Consider the following 12,482-nt stretch of genomic DNA (forward strand, 5'->3'; position numbering starts at 1 on the left):
ATTTTTCCTTGGCATACGACGATGATTCATCATTTCTATAGGACTTAGGTTCCCTGAAATCCGAGATTTATCGTGGGTTCCTTCAAATCATCTTGGTCGTGCAGATGTTTGTGGTGGGACCGCGCCTGATCCTTAGCCTTCGACGTTATCGGGCTGAGCTCGTGACCTACTCTAGTGCAGGAACGGATATAATTTCAATTGCTCTCCAGGAGCGCGGGCATGCGTCAACTGCCAGTAGTGCATAGCATCGATGCGATTAACACATGTCGGATACTCTGTAGACTATAGTGCGAATAATGCCTGACACCCATAACTTTATATCAAGCCAACGGCAGTAATCAGCTCAACGAAAATGGCATTTGTTTGGCTAGTACCCCCTGCCACTCCCAGCGGCGAATACCTTGTGAGTGTATTTATCCTCTATAGACTGCCCACCTTGTTCACCGGAGCAATCGGTATTCTGTTGTCAGGGAGCGAGTCTATTCATTCATTATCTAATAACCTCACGCCTGACCAAAATCAATGTTACTGATGTTGACAGACTGAATGGTTTGATCCACCAAGTCATGATGTCAGTGGCTATCGCCCCACAACCGCCTCTCTACGACCCTCGTCATGATGTTCAGCATGACCCTCGTTATATTTTCCATAGTGATCCCCGCGACCCTCTGTACCCATACAACCACTGTTACCATGTCCGCCATCGCAAGGTCCTGAATCAGCGCGAAGTAACTCTAAATTTTTAACTACCACTCTCTCTCTACCCCCGCGATGCCTTGTACCAGCGTGAATCCCGCTACCCTGCTAGTTTTCCACCTCCAAATATTTACGGTTCCAGTGAAGTTCGCGCAGAGTGATTTCAATACTCGGGATAGCTCTCCTACATTGGTCACGATGAGCGGGAACGTTCACATATACCCCTTGTAGCTGCCCTGAGGCTGTTTGGTAGCTTCTATGCTCTGTGATAGTTGTTATGTCGATACCAGTACCAGTATAATTACTGCATAGCAAATGTCTCGTTCAGGACATCCCCCATGCTGGCAGAACAATAGGAATCTGATTCTTGCGCAGGAATAGAGATGATGATGATCAATCATCACACCGCCTGACTCTCGTGCATTGGAAAACGGGGATCTGCATCAAAGATGAGTATCAAATGATTGAATGACAACAACGCGAATGATGGGAATACAAATACAATGGGGTCACTATACCGACGAACGGGAGAACTTGAAGCTTCCTTGGTACAACGTGCTACTAGTAACTAAACCGGGAACCATAGAACACCGGAAAAGCGCTAAGGGTCGTGACCACTGACAGGAGGTGACAGGTCGGAATAAATCTAAGCAGTGGTCAGGGGTTTGACCAAATACCATTTAACCGAAGCTGATCACTCCTGCTTTCCATATATCCTAATGTAGGGGGATTGTGAAACTTGGTCTTTCTCAGTTGTGCGTCCCCACGCATCAGTACTAGACTGACATTTGTCCATAGGGCCGGAGATGATGACCACTTGGTGATTAATTTGACAATGAGGCATGTGGGCCAATCAAAACCTCAGGCAGATCCAATGGCCCTTAGGCCTTACCGTTTCACCATATGCTCCCGTGGAATTACGTCATCCATGGATCATAATTGAGCAGATATTAGCTAATCATGGTGTCATGAATGGAGGAGGTCGGGGTATATTACCTGATGGGATGGAACAGTGAGGAGCAGCAAGAACAATGATAGCAGACTCGTCACAAGGCCACAGGAATACACTCTGAATGTTACAGAAACGATGAAAGTGCAACACAAAACACAAATAGTATAAAAGTGAAGAATAATGTACGTGAGACAACGGAAACAAACTCGTGTGTGAAATAGCAGTTCGACAAGAAAGCATAGCAGGTCGTGGAAAAGTTCGCAGTATCATGATGCACCGGGTATCAAACATACCATCGCAAAACTCAGACAAGCGCAGCAGATTGCAAGTATCCTCGGAAAATCGAGTCTCGTACTGCATAGTGGATAAGTTGCCGAAACGCTGTGTTTGCAATTTTTAGAACGTACCATTTCCTATGATGCTTTGGGTGGCTTTGGTATCCTGAGCGGCCGCCAAGGCATCAGTCCGCGCCAAACGGGCAGTGAAATGAAAACAAAACGTACGACGACGTTGGTTAAGTGTGTGTACAGCACACGTCTGTTTTCGTTATTCCGTCTGTGGACTTGGAGAAAGTGGGCGCGGAAGTACTGTACAACCGACTCGTACTCGTTTGGACGGTCGCCATACGAGAGAATGCTAAGACCAGCTGCGTCAGCACGTTATAAACGAGAATTACGAATGCCTTACTATTTCGAGACGGATAGCCCTCGTTCAAGCTTTCTTTCTTAGGATATCGGTCTTGTCTGCAGTGAGTATATTGGATTAAAACATTTCGTGGGACCACTAGCGTGAGACAACCCACTCAAGAATAAGACTAGATGGACCTTCTTGAGGAGCTGATTGGAGCAAATTTGTGTAAAGAGTTGAAGTGAGTCGTCAATACGATTGGTGCGGGGGTCTTCCTCAAGGTACTGGGAAGAAGCACCAAAGTATGTAAAGATACCAAAAAAAAAGTAGGTGCTCAAGCTCTCACCTGATCGAAAGCACTGATTGGGCTGACAAAAATGATGGCGTTCGCGTCGTCGAAATACGGCACCCATGAATGACGCTGTCCCCTGGCGCCACCAACGTCAAAGAGATGCCACGTCACAGTCTTGCCGTGAATGTCAACGTCGAAAATATGCTCAGCGACACCCATAGTTTGGATACGTGCATGGAGAATATCGTCTATGAAGAGGTGAGCACGAAGACATCAGCTTGACGAAAACGCGCACCAGTGGACGGTACATAATTCCGTGCAGAGATACGTGAGATGTCATTCAAGAAACTGAGCAAAATTCCATTTTTAGAGAAGAGGAAGATGCATATATGCACATACTCACAACTCTGACCACTCATCTAGTTTTAATTTTCGGCTTGTCATCAAGGCACGGACAACCTGATTCTCCCACAAGGTTCGGATATCTTCTCTCGACTGTTCCAACATTCTCGCGACATCATCCACAAGAGGGTCAGCATCAATAACTGACAGAGCTGTTCCGGGACGCTCAATTGTCAGTTCATCCTCAGGTGAACCGGGCTTTTGTTGCCTGCGGAGTAGCTTCTGACCTTTTTGGATGGTCCTCGCCTGCCATCCGCTTCGAACGTAAACTTCGCCTTTGCCAGACCCCGACACAGAAACACCCCCACTCAAGCGATCAGCAAGCTGAGGCTCGGTATTTGTGAGTGGTAAAAGGCGTCGCCGGAGATCCGATATCGCAGTAGATCCCCGAATGGGACTAGATGCAGTTGGACTAGTGGGTGACGTAGGTGACGGCGGCGAAAGGGCAACACCGATTTGTGAACTGTGTATACTGGGTGTTGCCGAACTTGAAGCTCGCGGGGGAAGATAATCACCGAGTTCCTGACGCTCAAGAGTGCTCTGAGAGTCACTCCCATCATCGATGTCGTCCCAAGCTTCTAGGGTTGTAAGGATCTTTTTAATGGATCGCACGACATTGAAATATACGACAGTTCTCCATGACATGCGCTCGCTTTCAAGAGAAGCAGGGCTGTACATGAGCTGGAACTGCTTTTGCAGTGTTGATTTGCCAGATTCAGCCTGGCCGAGGAGAAGTAGCTATCGCATACGACGGTGATCAGCTCCACAACCTAATCGTGCTCAAAAAGACTTGAAATGACCTTGACATCACTTTTGGACTTTTTCAATTTTTCCCTCTCAAACCTAAGTTCCTCGTCTATTTGTTCTGAAATTCGACGCGCGTCAGCCTCGTGTTGGAGCCGAATATGGCGATCTGAGTCTGATTCTTCTGGAGGAGGCCGTATAGCAAGAGACAAGGGGTCATCTTGACTACGAATAGAAGAAGTTCGCATCATCGTGGTACAGAGGCAAGAGTTGAGTGAGATAAAAAGCTGTCGATATTACTTATCCAAATTGAACAGCTTCGCTATTAAAGACTAGGCAGTCACAGCCTATCGCGTCACACAGTCACATTGTCACGCATGGTAATTTCTCCTCTCCTCCATCCAACGCATATACTGACTCACAGTTCTCTTGTAGTCTGTAACGCTTCATACAAGCCACGGCGAGCTCAAGGTGCGCGCATACACAGCCAACTAAAATTTCTGCGATTCACCCGGAAATTTTGGGTGATTCAGATCGAGGTATTCTGCGAGGCTGTCCCCAAAACGGCAGAGGTATGAAATTGCTTCCGTTTATCTCTCTTCCGAACCTGACAAGCCCTAGAACTTTCTGGCGCTGTGCGCTTCGAATTACTATGATAATTGCATATTTCACCGCAACATCAAAGGGTTTATGACCCAGACGGGCGATCCTTCTGGCTCAGGAAAAGGTGGCCAAAGCATATGGGGAAAACCCTTCGAAGATGAATTGCGGTCCACGTTGAAGGTACCGGATACGATCTTTGCCGAGCACATGGATCTTCACGTTTCTACATAGTTTAACAATCGTGGTATCGTTGCCATGGCGAACTCCGGCCCCGACACAAACAAGTCGCAGTTCTTCATAGCCTATGCAAAACAGCCTCATCTGGATAACAAGTATACGATTTTCGGCAAGGTCATTGATGGTGCAGACTCCACACTGGATGCCATGGAACGCGTTCCTGTGAACAATAAGAACAGACCGCTCTCCGAGATCAAACTGACACATGTATGTTATCACTGGTGGATTAGGCAGCATGTGTGCTAATCTGATCTTCTTTGATGTCAACATTAGGTAACCATCCATTCGAATCCCATTGCGGACGCTCTCTTAGTTCCACGCTGATCCTAAATGTGAACGTTTGAACCTTCTGTATCAGTTTGAGTGCAAACTCCAAAATCGTTATATCAGATGAATTTTCTTGAATGCTACAGAACACCCCGGGAATGCTAACGCTTGATAAAACCAACCAGCTCTTTCTGCAGCTCCCTTTGCTGTCGCGCTTTTTCTAGGTCATCCACGCTTCGCAGATCATAAACAATATCACGAGTTTTCCCGAAGTACACCTGTGGTGTGATCAGGTCCCTGAATGTCTCAAGAAAGAAAACTTCGTACCTCTTGAAGAAGATTTCTCATTTTCATTTCCATCTCTTCGATCATCTTTCCCGTGTTCGTAATATGTGAAGTCGGTTCATGAACAGGCCAGTCCTGCTCGGTCTGCGGGAAGTGAAGGTGTGTGACAGCCCCACATCAAGTTAGACGAGGAAGCCTACCTGTCTCGTCATGCTTCCACTTAAAGTAATCTCCCCCGACGACTTCCATCCCTGCTCAGAAGCCTTTTTTTCTGGTTCGCCGAGAACGGAGGTTTCATCGGCCTTATTGTTCTGTTTCGTCACTAGCTCTAACATGACAGTAGATGTGAGCTTGTAGTGCGCTTGTCTTCCGCGCTCTGCGGTCTCGAAGACATGGATCGAGTCCCATGAACCTGAGGGCTCGTCGGGACTTGTGGGTGTCATTACTAGGGTGCAGACAGTTAGAGACTTGATCTTAGAACGCTAAAAACACATCAGTCAGCTACCCACCCTTCTTGAGCAACACAACGCCTGCAAAGCCGCCATCTTCGAGATCCCAAAGATAAACAGAAGACACGCCACCTTCGTAATATCTATTGCCAAGATTTATTAGATGACACTTGTGCGAATATTCACTGCAAGCGTAATTTATGCATGTCACGTACAGTTCGCGGTATGTATCGAACGCCTCATTGGCGGCGATCTCAAGCTTGCGAAGCTTCGGCGTTGGTGCTGTACCATCTTCTATGGGCGGGTCGTATTCATTCGACCAAGGTGACCTGATGAAGGGCGTTAATACGTAAAGCACATTGTCTCCGATCTCGGATACGTGAAATAGGACTAGAGTCCTTGTCATTCCACAACATCCAACTTATGCAGTCACTCTGAACACATTCACCGGAAGCGCAGCAGAAGACTCACCGATAACTATCACCATCTCTATTGTAATCGCATGCAAGATAATCCTTCCCTGTTGCCCGGTCTGTCTTGACCTTCAGGGGCTGGTCGACGCTACCTAGAAGGTCATCTGCATAGTCTGGGCAGATCTGTATGAGCGCGTTCACGTTCTCCTCGACATTGGTAGGCGGAAGACGACGCATCAGATCGAGCATCGAATCAACTGGGTCTGGCCCTTCTGCCATCGCGAACTGCTCCGTGGACGGTCGTATGAGCTTAGATAGGATAATTGATAAACGAACTTGTTGAAGGAAACTAGCGTTCTACTGATCGAGTCGCATCTGGATTCTGAACAGCATCCGGCGGCAGGGCCAAAACAGGATGTAACTTTTGTAAGTCCGCCACTCGCACTTTGCTTCAAATCTCAAATTACAACAATTACTAATGGCGGTTGAATTGTTCTCCTTTCCTACAGAGTTGATATGGCACATCCTACTAATTCTTACCCCAAAGGATATTTGTCGTTGTGCAATAGTCGGTTGTTTCCTGTGGTTCCATGTGACGAACTCACTACTGGTTTCAATGTCAGACCTGCAAGGCCTTCTGGAACGTGATCCGGAATTCTGTACGCATTCAATACAAGCTTGAGCTTTATGCTCAGGGCTTCACTGGGACCACTACCCTGCATTCGATTGGTGTCTCCAGAAAGATGTCCTTGCTCAAGAAATCGGCATCTTTGTGGCGGTCTGGCTTGCATTTGAACACCGTCTTTGAAGAACGAGTGATGATTTCCACCTTCCCCGCACATCCTTCACTACCATCGCTACTGTCCGGCATGAAATGTGGCCTTTTGTGGATGTTGGTAAATGGCGATACCTTCATTAGGGACTATAACACGAATACTAACCTTTCTCGAATATGGGCCTTACATGGGTTATCCTCTCAGCACCGACCGAAAAATCTTGCTATCGACCCTCTGCAAGATCTTGTGGTCACAGTCTCCTCGCCTGATGTTGTGACCGTGACCGACGCCGAACAAGATCACCATACCTTTTGGGTGGAGTGTTGGTCAGCTTCATATCAGCGTCCCCATCCGGACTCTGTCGGCGCTTCCTTAGAGTGCAGACGTACTTTTTCTGGCCTGTACCGTTTCCATTTTATTGGAGAGCCTGTAATCTGCGGTGATCGTATATTTGTCTACTATGTCATATACCGCGGTGGTATACCTGCTGCTGCGTTCATCCAAGTCATTGATTGGAGGAGGGGAGACGTAAAGAGTGTGAGTGCATTTGTTCTTGAGAATTCTGCCGCTCAGTATAAGCAGCACCATTTACTAGATCATCAATATCTCGAACATGGAATCTACGTAGTCGACCAATGGACGATTGTTGTCATCGGCTCGAGCCGTCTAACCGTGTACACACTACAGGAATTCGATGGGTCGCTGCTGCCCAGACTCATATATCTCCTGCCGAAGTGTCACCGTTCACCCTTGATATTTGTTCATGCCAGCCCATCGTTCAGCGGCACAGCCGCTCGCGCAGATCTTACACCCGGCTTTGTGCCCTCTCTAGAGTCACAGATCATTGTCTTAGACATCATCTCATACCCGTGCACGACGTCTGTCATTCTAGTCGTTGATACGGTGATCTTCTCGGGAATGGATTTGCAATCAGAGACGCATGTCGAGATTCCCTGGTCCGACTGGGGTCCCCAGCATACGTGCTGCTTTCCGCATGAGGGCAGTCACAAAATCAGTGTGTTCGGTAGCAGAATGGCGTATACCCTCCCTCAAGATCACACCCCTGAACCTGGACAAAGACTGGAAGAACTCTCCCGCCAGGGTCACTTCTACGTCCATATCTGGGACTTCAATAAACGAGCCATTGCTCGTTCGGAGAATTTCTACAATCTCGACTCACCAGACCTACTCATTCGTGTTTTGATGAAGAAATTATCTCGAATCACCCTTACACTGCTACCGTCTGCCGTACTCGATTTTTGATGGGTGGCTTGTTCGAATTATTCTTAGGTCAGGATCGACTTATCTTGACCTCGGTAGGTTTTCTTAGTTGTGAGCACAACGATGGTTGAATATAACCATACTACAGGTGCGGACTGGCATTGGTACAGTCGATATCCAAGTCGTCTCCCCTGTATAGATGGAGGTTGGGTCGGATTTTACACACTAGAATGAATTTCAGTAGTGCAGGAGGAACAACAAGTCATCGTGCTTCATGCTACCAATCTTGTGTAAATCAACATCAGACTGTTTGTATCTGCATGGGTGGTGCAGTGGTGTTCAGTTTCTCCCGATCTTCAAACTTGGTAGGCGGGACCCATCAGATTGAGTAGTTCTAGCCCTTCCGTTTTCATGCTTTACTCTGCGGACGGTCGGATTCGCCTGCACGGAAAATTTGATATACGAAATTGAAGATGCCAAGAATACCCCAAAGATCGCACTACATAGCACGTTGCCAAGATCACGAACAGTTCTCCGATCGCTCTTTTGCGACTTTCAAACATTCCGCGTGAGTCACCGCTTTGCGATTTCACCCGACAACTTTTAACCTGATCCCACCGGTATCCTCGGATGCGCACTGTCTTTCTATTGGAATTCATGCTGAAATACTTACTTAGATCAATCAGATATCAATCCCTCAAATATCACTTTGGCAATGTAAGCGCTGGATTGTGGTATATCAAGCACAAATGCGATCGTTATATGTCCACCAAGTTCCTCCGCTCGCTCACCCCCATCCTCTAACAATATGACTCTAGTCTCGAATGATCCCAGCTGGTGGCCAGTCATCAATGCGAGTCTTATTAGCAGCTATTTTATAGGTTCGTGGAGAGTCAGCCGCATGATAACAGAGACTGACCTTCGCTGCCATTTCGCAGTCGCCGCCTCTGTCGGAATAATGTACGATTGGGGTGAGCAAGATTAAGTATGAAAAGACCACTGACATTACTGTATTTCTAGGACTTGCGTTTGGAAAAGAGGTACGTCGATCCATTACTGGGGCAGCCAACTCACTTAAAATTGTGTTATAGGTTGAACTGATCTGGGTGAGCGGACTCCCACATCAAAAGAACGACGTGAAAATACAACTTGTTCACAGAGGCAACGCTGGTCCCTGATGACTTTGCTCTATCTCGGTGTATGTACCTTGTGTTTTAATATTAACAAGTATAGGTTTTGTTGACTTCAAAATATCCTAGGTGCGCTATGCTGGAATAGGATTTGCTGCGTACGTTTGGAAGTTTAGGCCATTTATGTTGCGCTCATTATCTCACAATCAGGATGAACATTTTGAGTATGTCCCCTCACATACCCTGTTTCTTTCTTGTGACGGGCGACATACAGATGATGTTCCAACAATTTCGATGACAGATGCTGTGAGTATTCACTGATGTCTTCCATTCCTGTCCAGACACTGAACTACCACGCAGGGGTGAGTCAGATTCTCGAACAACTCGCTGATTCAACATAATGACTCCCACAGCTGTGAGTTTTTTTCGGGCCTGTGATCATCCGAAGCTGATAACTAATGTTGCTGGATTCGTCAGGCCTTATCATGTACAGGGCACTTAATTGGACAGGCGACGTTGTAAATGTACTGCTGGGCGGTGAGCTATACGTATCCGTGATATTGACTTGATTGAAACATCACTGCAAGTCATCATGATCGCTCGGTTACATGCCATGTATCAGCGATCCAGAATGGTGCTGATATTTCTCGTTGTCGTCTTTGTGGCCATCAGAATAACCAACGTAGTGGTGGGAGCAATAATGACGATGCAGATTTTAGGGGGTAAGTTTTAATTATGTATGAAATGTTTAAGTGTATCAGTCTCATTGAGAAATAACAGAGGAATTCGTTCTCTCCGGCACGTATCATTGCATGTTTGACTTCACAGAAGATTCCCTATTTCTGGAGTCCATAACTTGGATACTTGGCACTGTATGGGAGGCCCTGGCACTGTGTTTCGCAGTCTGGATTGCTGTAAAGCACTTCCGTGAACTGCGACAACATTCAACAAGTGGTATTATCGGGGACTGTTTCGCGGTGTTAATGCAAACTCATGTTAGTTATTTTGCAAGGTGAGCTCATAATGTGAATGTGGTTCTCTTGTTTCGCTGAAGTTTTGCACGTGCTAGTTTTTTGGTCGTCTCTTGCTTCCAGATTGGCTTGTTCTCTCCGACGCTCTCAGCGGTAAGCCGATCTGTCACCGACCTCTACATGCAATCATGATTCATCGTTTCTCCGTTTCTCTAGGACACAAATCCCCTGGAAACTCTGATTTATGTTGGTCTCGATGAGATATTCCAGTCCGTGCAGTTGTTTGTGCTGGGACCACGCCTCATCCTCGGTGTTCGCGAATATCATGCTAAGCTCGTGGCCAACTCTGATACAGCAACCGCTATGACTTCGATTGCTTTCGAGGAGCGCGTCCAAGTGTCAACTAGCAATAGTGTGTAGCGCAGGAGATGCTCGATATGATTTACTTGCGATGGGCGGGTAGTGTGCAGGGAGCAAGAGAATTTGTTTTTATTTATTCCAGGTTTTGTCGTGGTACTTATTTATGTAAGTTGCGAGGCAGATATAGGTCATACAAGACCTTTTTTTTTTTTTGGCAAACTATGAGTAGAGACTCGCCCTGACGCTGAGGTTCACGCACTCGATCTCAGTAGTGCTGCCAAGATTGTAGCGGCTGGTGGAAATCCGTTCGCTCCTGATGCCATCGCTGAAAAATCATCTGCTGTTTCCAGGACCTCAGAGAAGTACTCGACCACTTGAGTGGCGTCTGTGGACCCTTTCAGTACCCCCGTTCATCCCAGCTGCTCCAGGGTTACGCGCTGAGTACCTCTAACAGGACTTTGGCTCATTGATCAGGCTACTTCATTGAGCCCAACCGGATCTGGTGCTGCAGTACCATCGACCACATTCGAATTGAGATGACGAGGGCGCATGGCGAGAAACTAGCGAACGCACCGGACGGTCCGATTCGGAGCTAATTTTCAAGCGTCGTTAGAAAAAAATGGACGCTTCGTGGTGTACAACACACAAATCAATAAGAAGAATGATTAGACAACAACATTTGCTCAAAATTTTGAAGTCGAAGGACTCGCATATACTCACTTGCGTGCTAGTGGCGAGAAGGTCAAGCTGCAGTTCGTCGACAGCATGAATCTTGTCCACATTGAAGCAAATAGGCTTCAAGATGATAGAAAGATGATATGGGTAACCCTGCGCAATTGGAAAGCAACGCAAGGGCATTGCAACATAGAGATGTAATAGAGTCAAATCGTGAGCGTCCTTGTGAATGTAACATCGAAAACGGGTATACGCTAGGTTGATGAGAGCGACGATACGGTCAGGATGGTCAACTGGGCACTGGTCCAGAACAAAGTGTAGTAAATTCTTTACCGCATCAGTCATGTCAGAGACACTCGCCTGTTGGGTATTTAGTAAATCGTGTGTGGCCTGCATATATGCATCGAACATTTCTAAATCTAAGAATGAACCCCAAATTAAACTTTTGTTGGTAGAAATCGAAGGCATGGAGTTACTGTTACTTGCATCAAGTGATGCACCATCATTGTTTATGCGAGTCCGACCTTCGGCGTGAGAGATGGGTGGACACCACGGATGGGTGAAAAGGATAGATCTACGACAAGTTGATAGACATGCATGAATATAAAACATACTACTTACGGAAGGGTTTCTCTCTACGATCAAGCAGTTCGTGCTACAATATTTCAAGTTTGCCAGTGACTTTTCAATGCCCCAGCATTTGGTCAAGCTCGAAGGACGCCATGAACATTTAGGTGACTCATCTGGAAATCTGAAAAGGAACGATGGGTATTGGAAACACGCGAGTCTCTGTGGAAGTCCTTACAAGGTCACAGTATCGATTCACACTACAGAATTGTCGGATGATAGCACTTGGACAACTAACTTGCGATGTCTCCTTGAGCCGACGTTGACAAACACGTAAACTCTTGCGAGTGTGCGGAAGGAGAGAACTTTGTTAGTTATTGTATCCGCTCATGAGCGAGAATGGAATTAGTTGCCCACCTTCAGGCCTCAGGCCTAAAATGCTGGTTGATGGTGCGCTGAAGTAAATGACAAGGAAAGTTGAGGATATGCTGAGTGGGGCGAAATGAGCAGTAGGATAAGACGGAGTAGGGTGAAAAGGGGAAGCTGAAGTGTGCACAAATACAATATTTATTATGAATCTTAGTGATACGATTATGATACAGCGAAAGTGGCACGCCAAGGTTGGAGGGGATATGCGAGTCTGAGATCTAGAGGTTGATAGCTAAGTTGTATCACCCATCTTCGACACACCCAAGTGTGCACGTATGAGCAGCTGATACAGTAGGTCGCAACAGGAAACTTACGAAATTGAAAAGCCCTGCCCTGAATCCTCTTGGCAGCCATTAACCGATATGACATCCATCCTCCAAGGGACA

General features: G+C 46.7%; 5 protein-coding genes across 5 annotated transcripts; 3 read left to right on the forward strand and 2 right to left on the reverse strand.

The window, feature by feature from the left end:
* Positions 1–1,556: 1,556 nt before the first annotated feature.
* Positions 1,557–4,052, reverse strand: DFJ58DRAFT_771068 (guanine nucleotide binding protein, alpha subunit). The gene is made up of 7 exons (XM_041389125.1): positions 3,770–4,052; positions 2,971–3,707; positions 2,863–2,915; positions 2,622–2,815; positions 2,451–2,559; positions 2,148–2,294; positions 1,557–2,029 (listed from the first exon to the last, which is right to left on the reverse strand). Exons 1-7 carry the CDS (start codon positions 3,962–3,964, stop codon positions 1,953–1,955), a joined length of 1,512 nt encoding a protein of 503 aa, XP_041247390.1. The 5' UTR covers positions 3,965–4,052; the 3' UTR covers positions 1,557–1,952.
* On the forward strand, positions 3,759–5,125 carry DFJ58DRAFT_164337 (cyclophilin-type peptidyl-prolyl cis-trans isomerase). Its single transcript, XM_041378971.1, has 7 exons — positions 3,759–3,982; positions 4,031–4,093; positions 4,149–4,184; positions 4,247–4,285; positions 4,335–4,496; positions 4,548–4,760; positions 4,827–5,125. Exons 2-7 carry the CDS (start codon positions 4,091–4,093, stop codon positions 4,875–4,877), a joined length of 504 nt encoding a protein of 167 aa, XP_041247391.1. The 5' UTR covers positions 3,759–3,982; positions 4,031–4,090; the 3' UTR covers positions 4,878–5,125.
* Positions 4,982–6,246, reverse strand: DFJ58DRAFT_838576 (F-actin-capping protein subunit beta; the record flags this gene model as incomplete). Its single annotated transcript, XM_041392464.1, has 6 exons — positions 4,982–5,098; positions 5,148–5,249; positions 5,306–5,550; positions 5,615–5,697; positions 5,770–5,883; positions 6,026–6,246. 6 exons carry the CDS (start codon positions 6,244–6,246, stop codon positions 4,982–4,984), a joined length of 882 nt encoding a protein of 293 aa, XP_041247392.1.
* A 173-nt stretch (positions 6,247–6,419) lies between these two features.
* On the forward strand, positions 6,420–8,006 carry DFJ58DRAFT_911934 (uncharacterized protein; the record flags this gene model as incomplete). Its single annotated transcript, XM_041395250.1, has 3 exons — positions 6,420–6,535; positions 6,591–7,280; positions 7,326–8,006. Exons 1-3 carry the CDS (start codon positions 6,446–6,448, stop codon positions 8,004–8,006), a joined length of 1,461 nt encoding a protein of 486 aa, XP_041247393.1. The 5' UTR covers positions 6,420–6,445.
* Positions 8,007–8,772: 766 nt separating this feature from the next.
* On the forward strand, positions 8,773–10,803 carry DFJ58DRAFT_743281 (uncharacterized protein; the record flags this gene model as incomplete). Its single annotated transcript, XM_041387254.1, has 14 exons — positions 8,773–8,845; positions 8,903–8,935; positions 8,985–9,004; positions 9,056–9,070; positions 9,124–9,162; positions 9,224–9,252; positions 9,305–9,318; positions 9,369–9,404; positions 9,572–9,631; positions 9,682–9,816; positions 9,875–10,106; positions 10,164–10,218; positions 10,282–10,477; positions 10,655–10,803. The coding sequence occupies 14 exons, from the start codon at positions 8,773–8,775 to the stop codon at positions 10,801–10,803; spliced, it is 1,086 nt and encodes a 361-aa protein (XP_041247394.1).
* Positions 10,804–12,482: the final 1,679 nt, after the last annotated feature.

This window comes from Suillus subalutaceus (assembly GCF_016647625.1).
Source record: "Suillus subalutaceus strain FC151 chromosome Unknown DFJ58scaffold_19, whole genome shotgun sequence".
Taxonomy (NCBI): domain Eukaryota; kingdom Fungi; phylum Basidiomycota; class Agaricomycetes; order Boletales; family Suillaceae; genus Suillus; species Suillus subalutaceus.

Coding starts and splice junctions, on each gene's coding strand:
- DFJ58DRAFT_771068 (XM_041389125.1), bottom strand. CDS start 3,964: ATGATGCGAACTTCTTCTATTCGTAGTCAAGATGACCCCTTGTCTCTT. Junction 2,816..2,862: donor GAATTATGTACCGTCCACTG/GTGCGCGTTTTC, acceptor ACCTCTTCATAG/ACGATATTCTCCATGCACGT. Junction 2,295..2,450: donor CCATCTAGTCTTATTCTTGA/GTGGGTTGTCTC, acceptor GTGCTGACGCAG/CTGGTCTTAGCATTCTCTCG.
- DFJ58DRAFT_164337 (XM_041378971.1), top strand. Junction 4,185..4,246: donor CAAGCCACGGCGAGCTCAAG/GTGCGCGCATAC, acceptor TGGGTGATTCAG/ATCGAGGTATTCTGCGAGGC. Junction 4,761..4,826: donor CCGAGATCAAACTGACACAT/GTATGTTATCAC, acceptor TGTCAACATTAG/GTAACCATCCATTCGAATCC.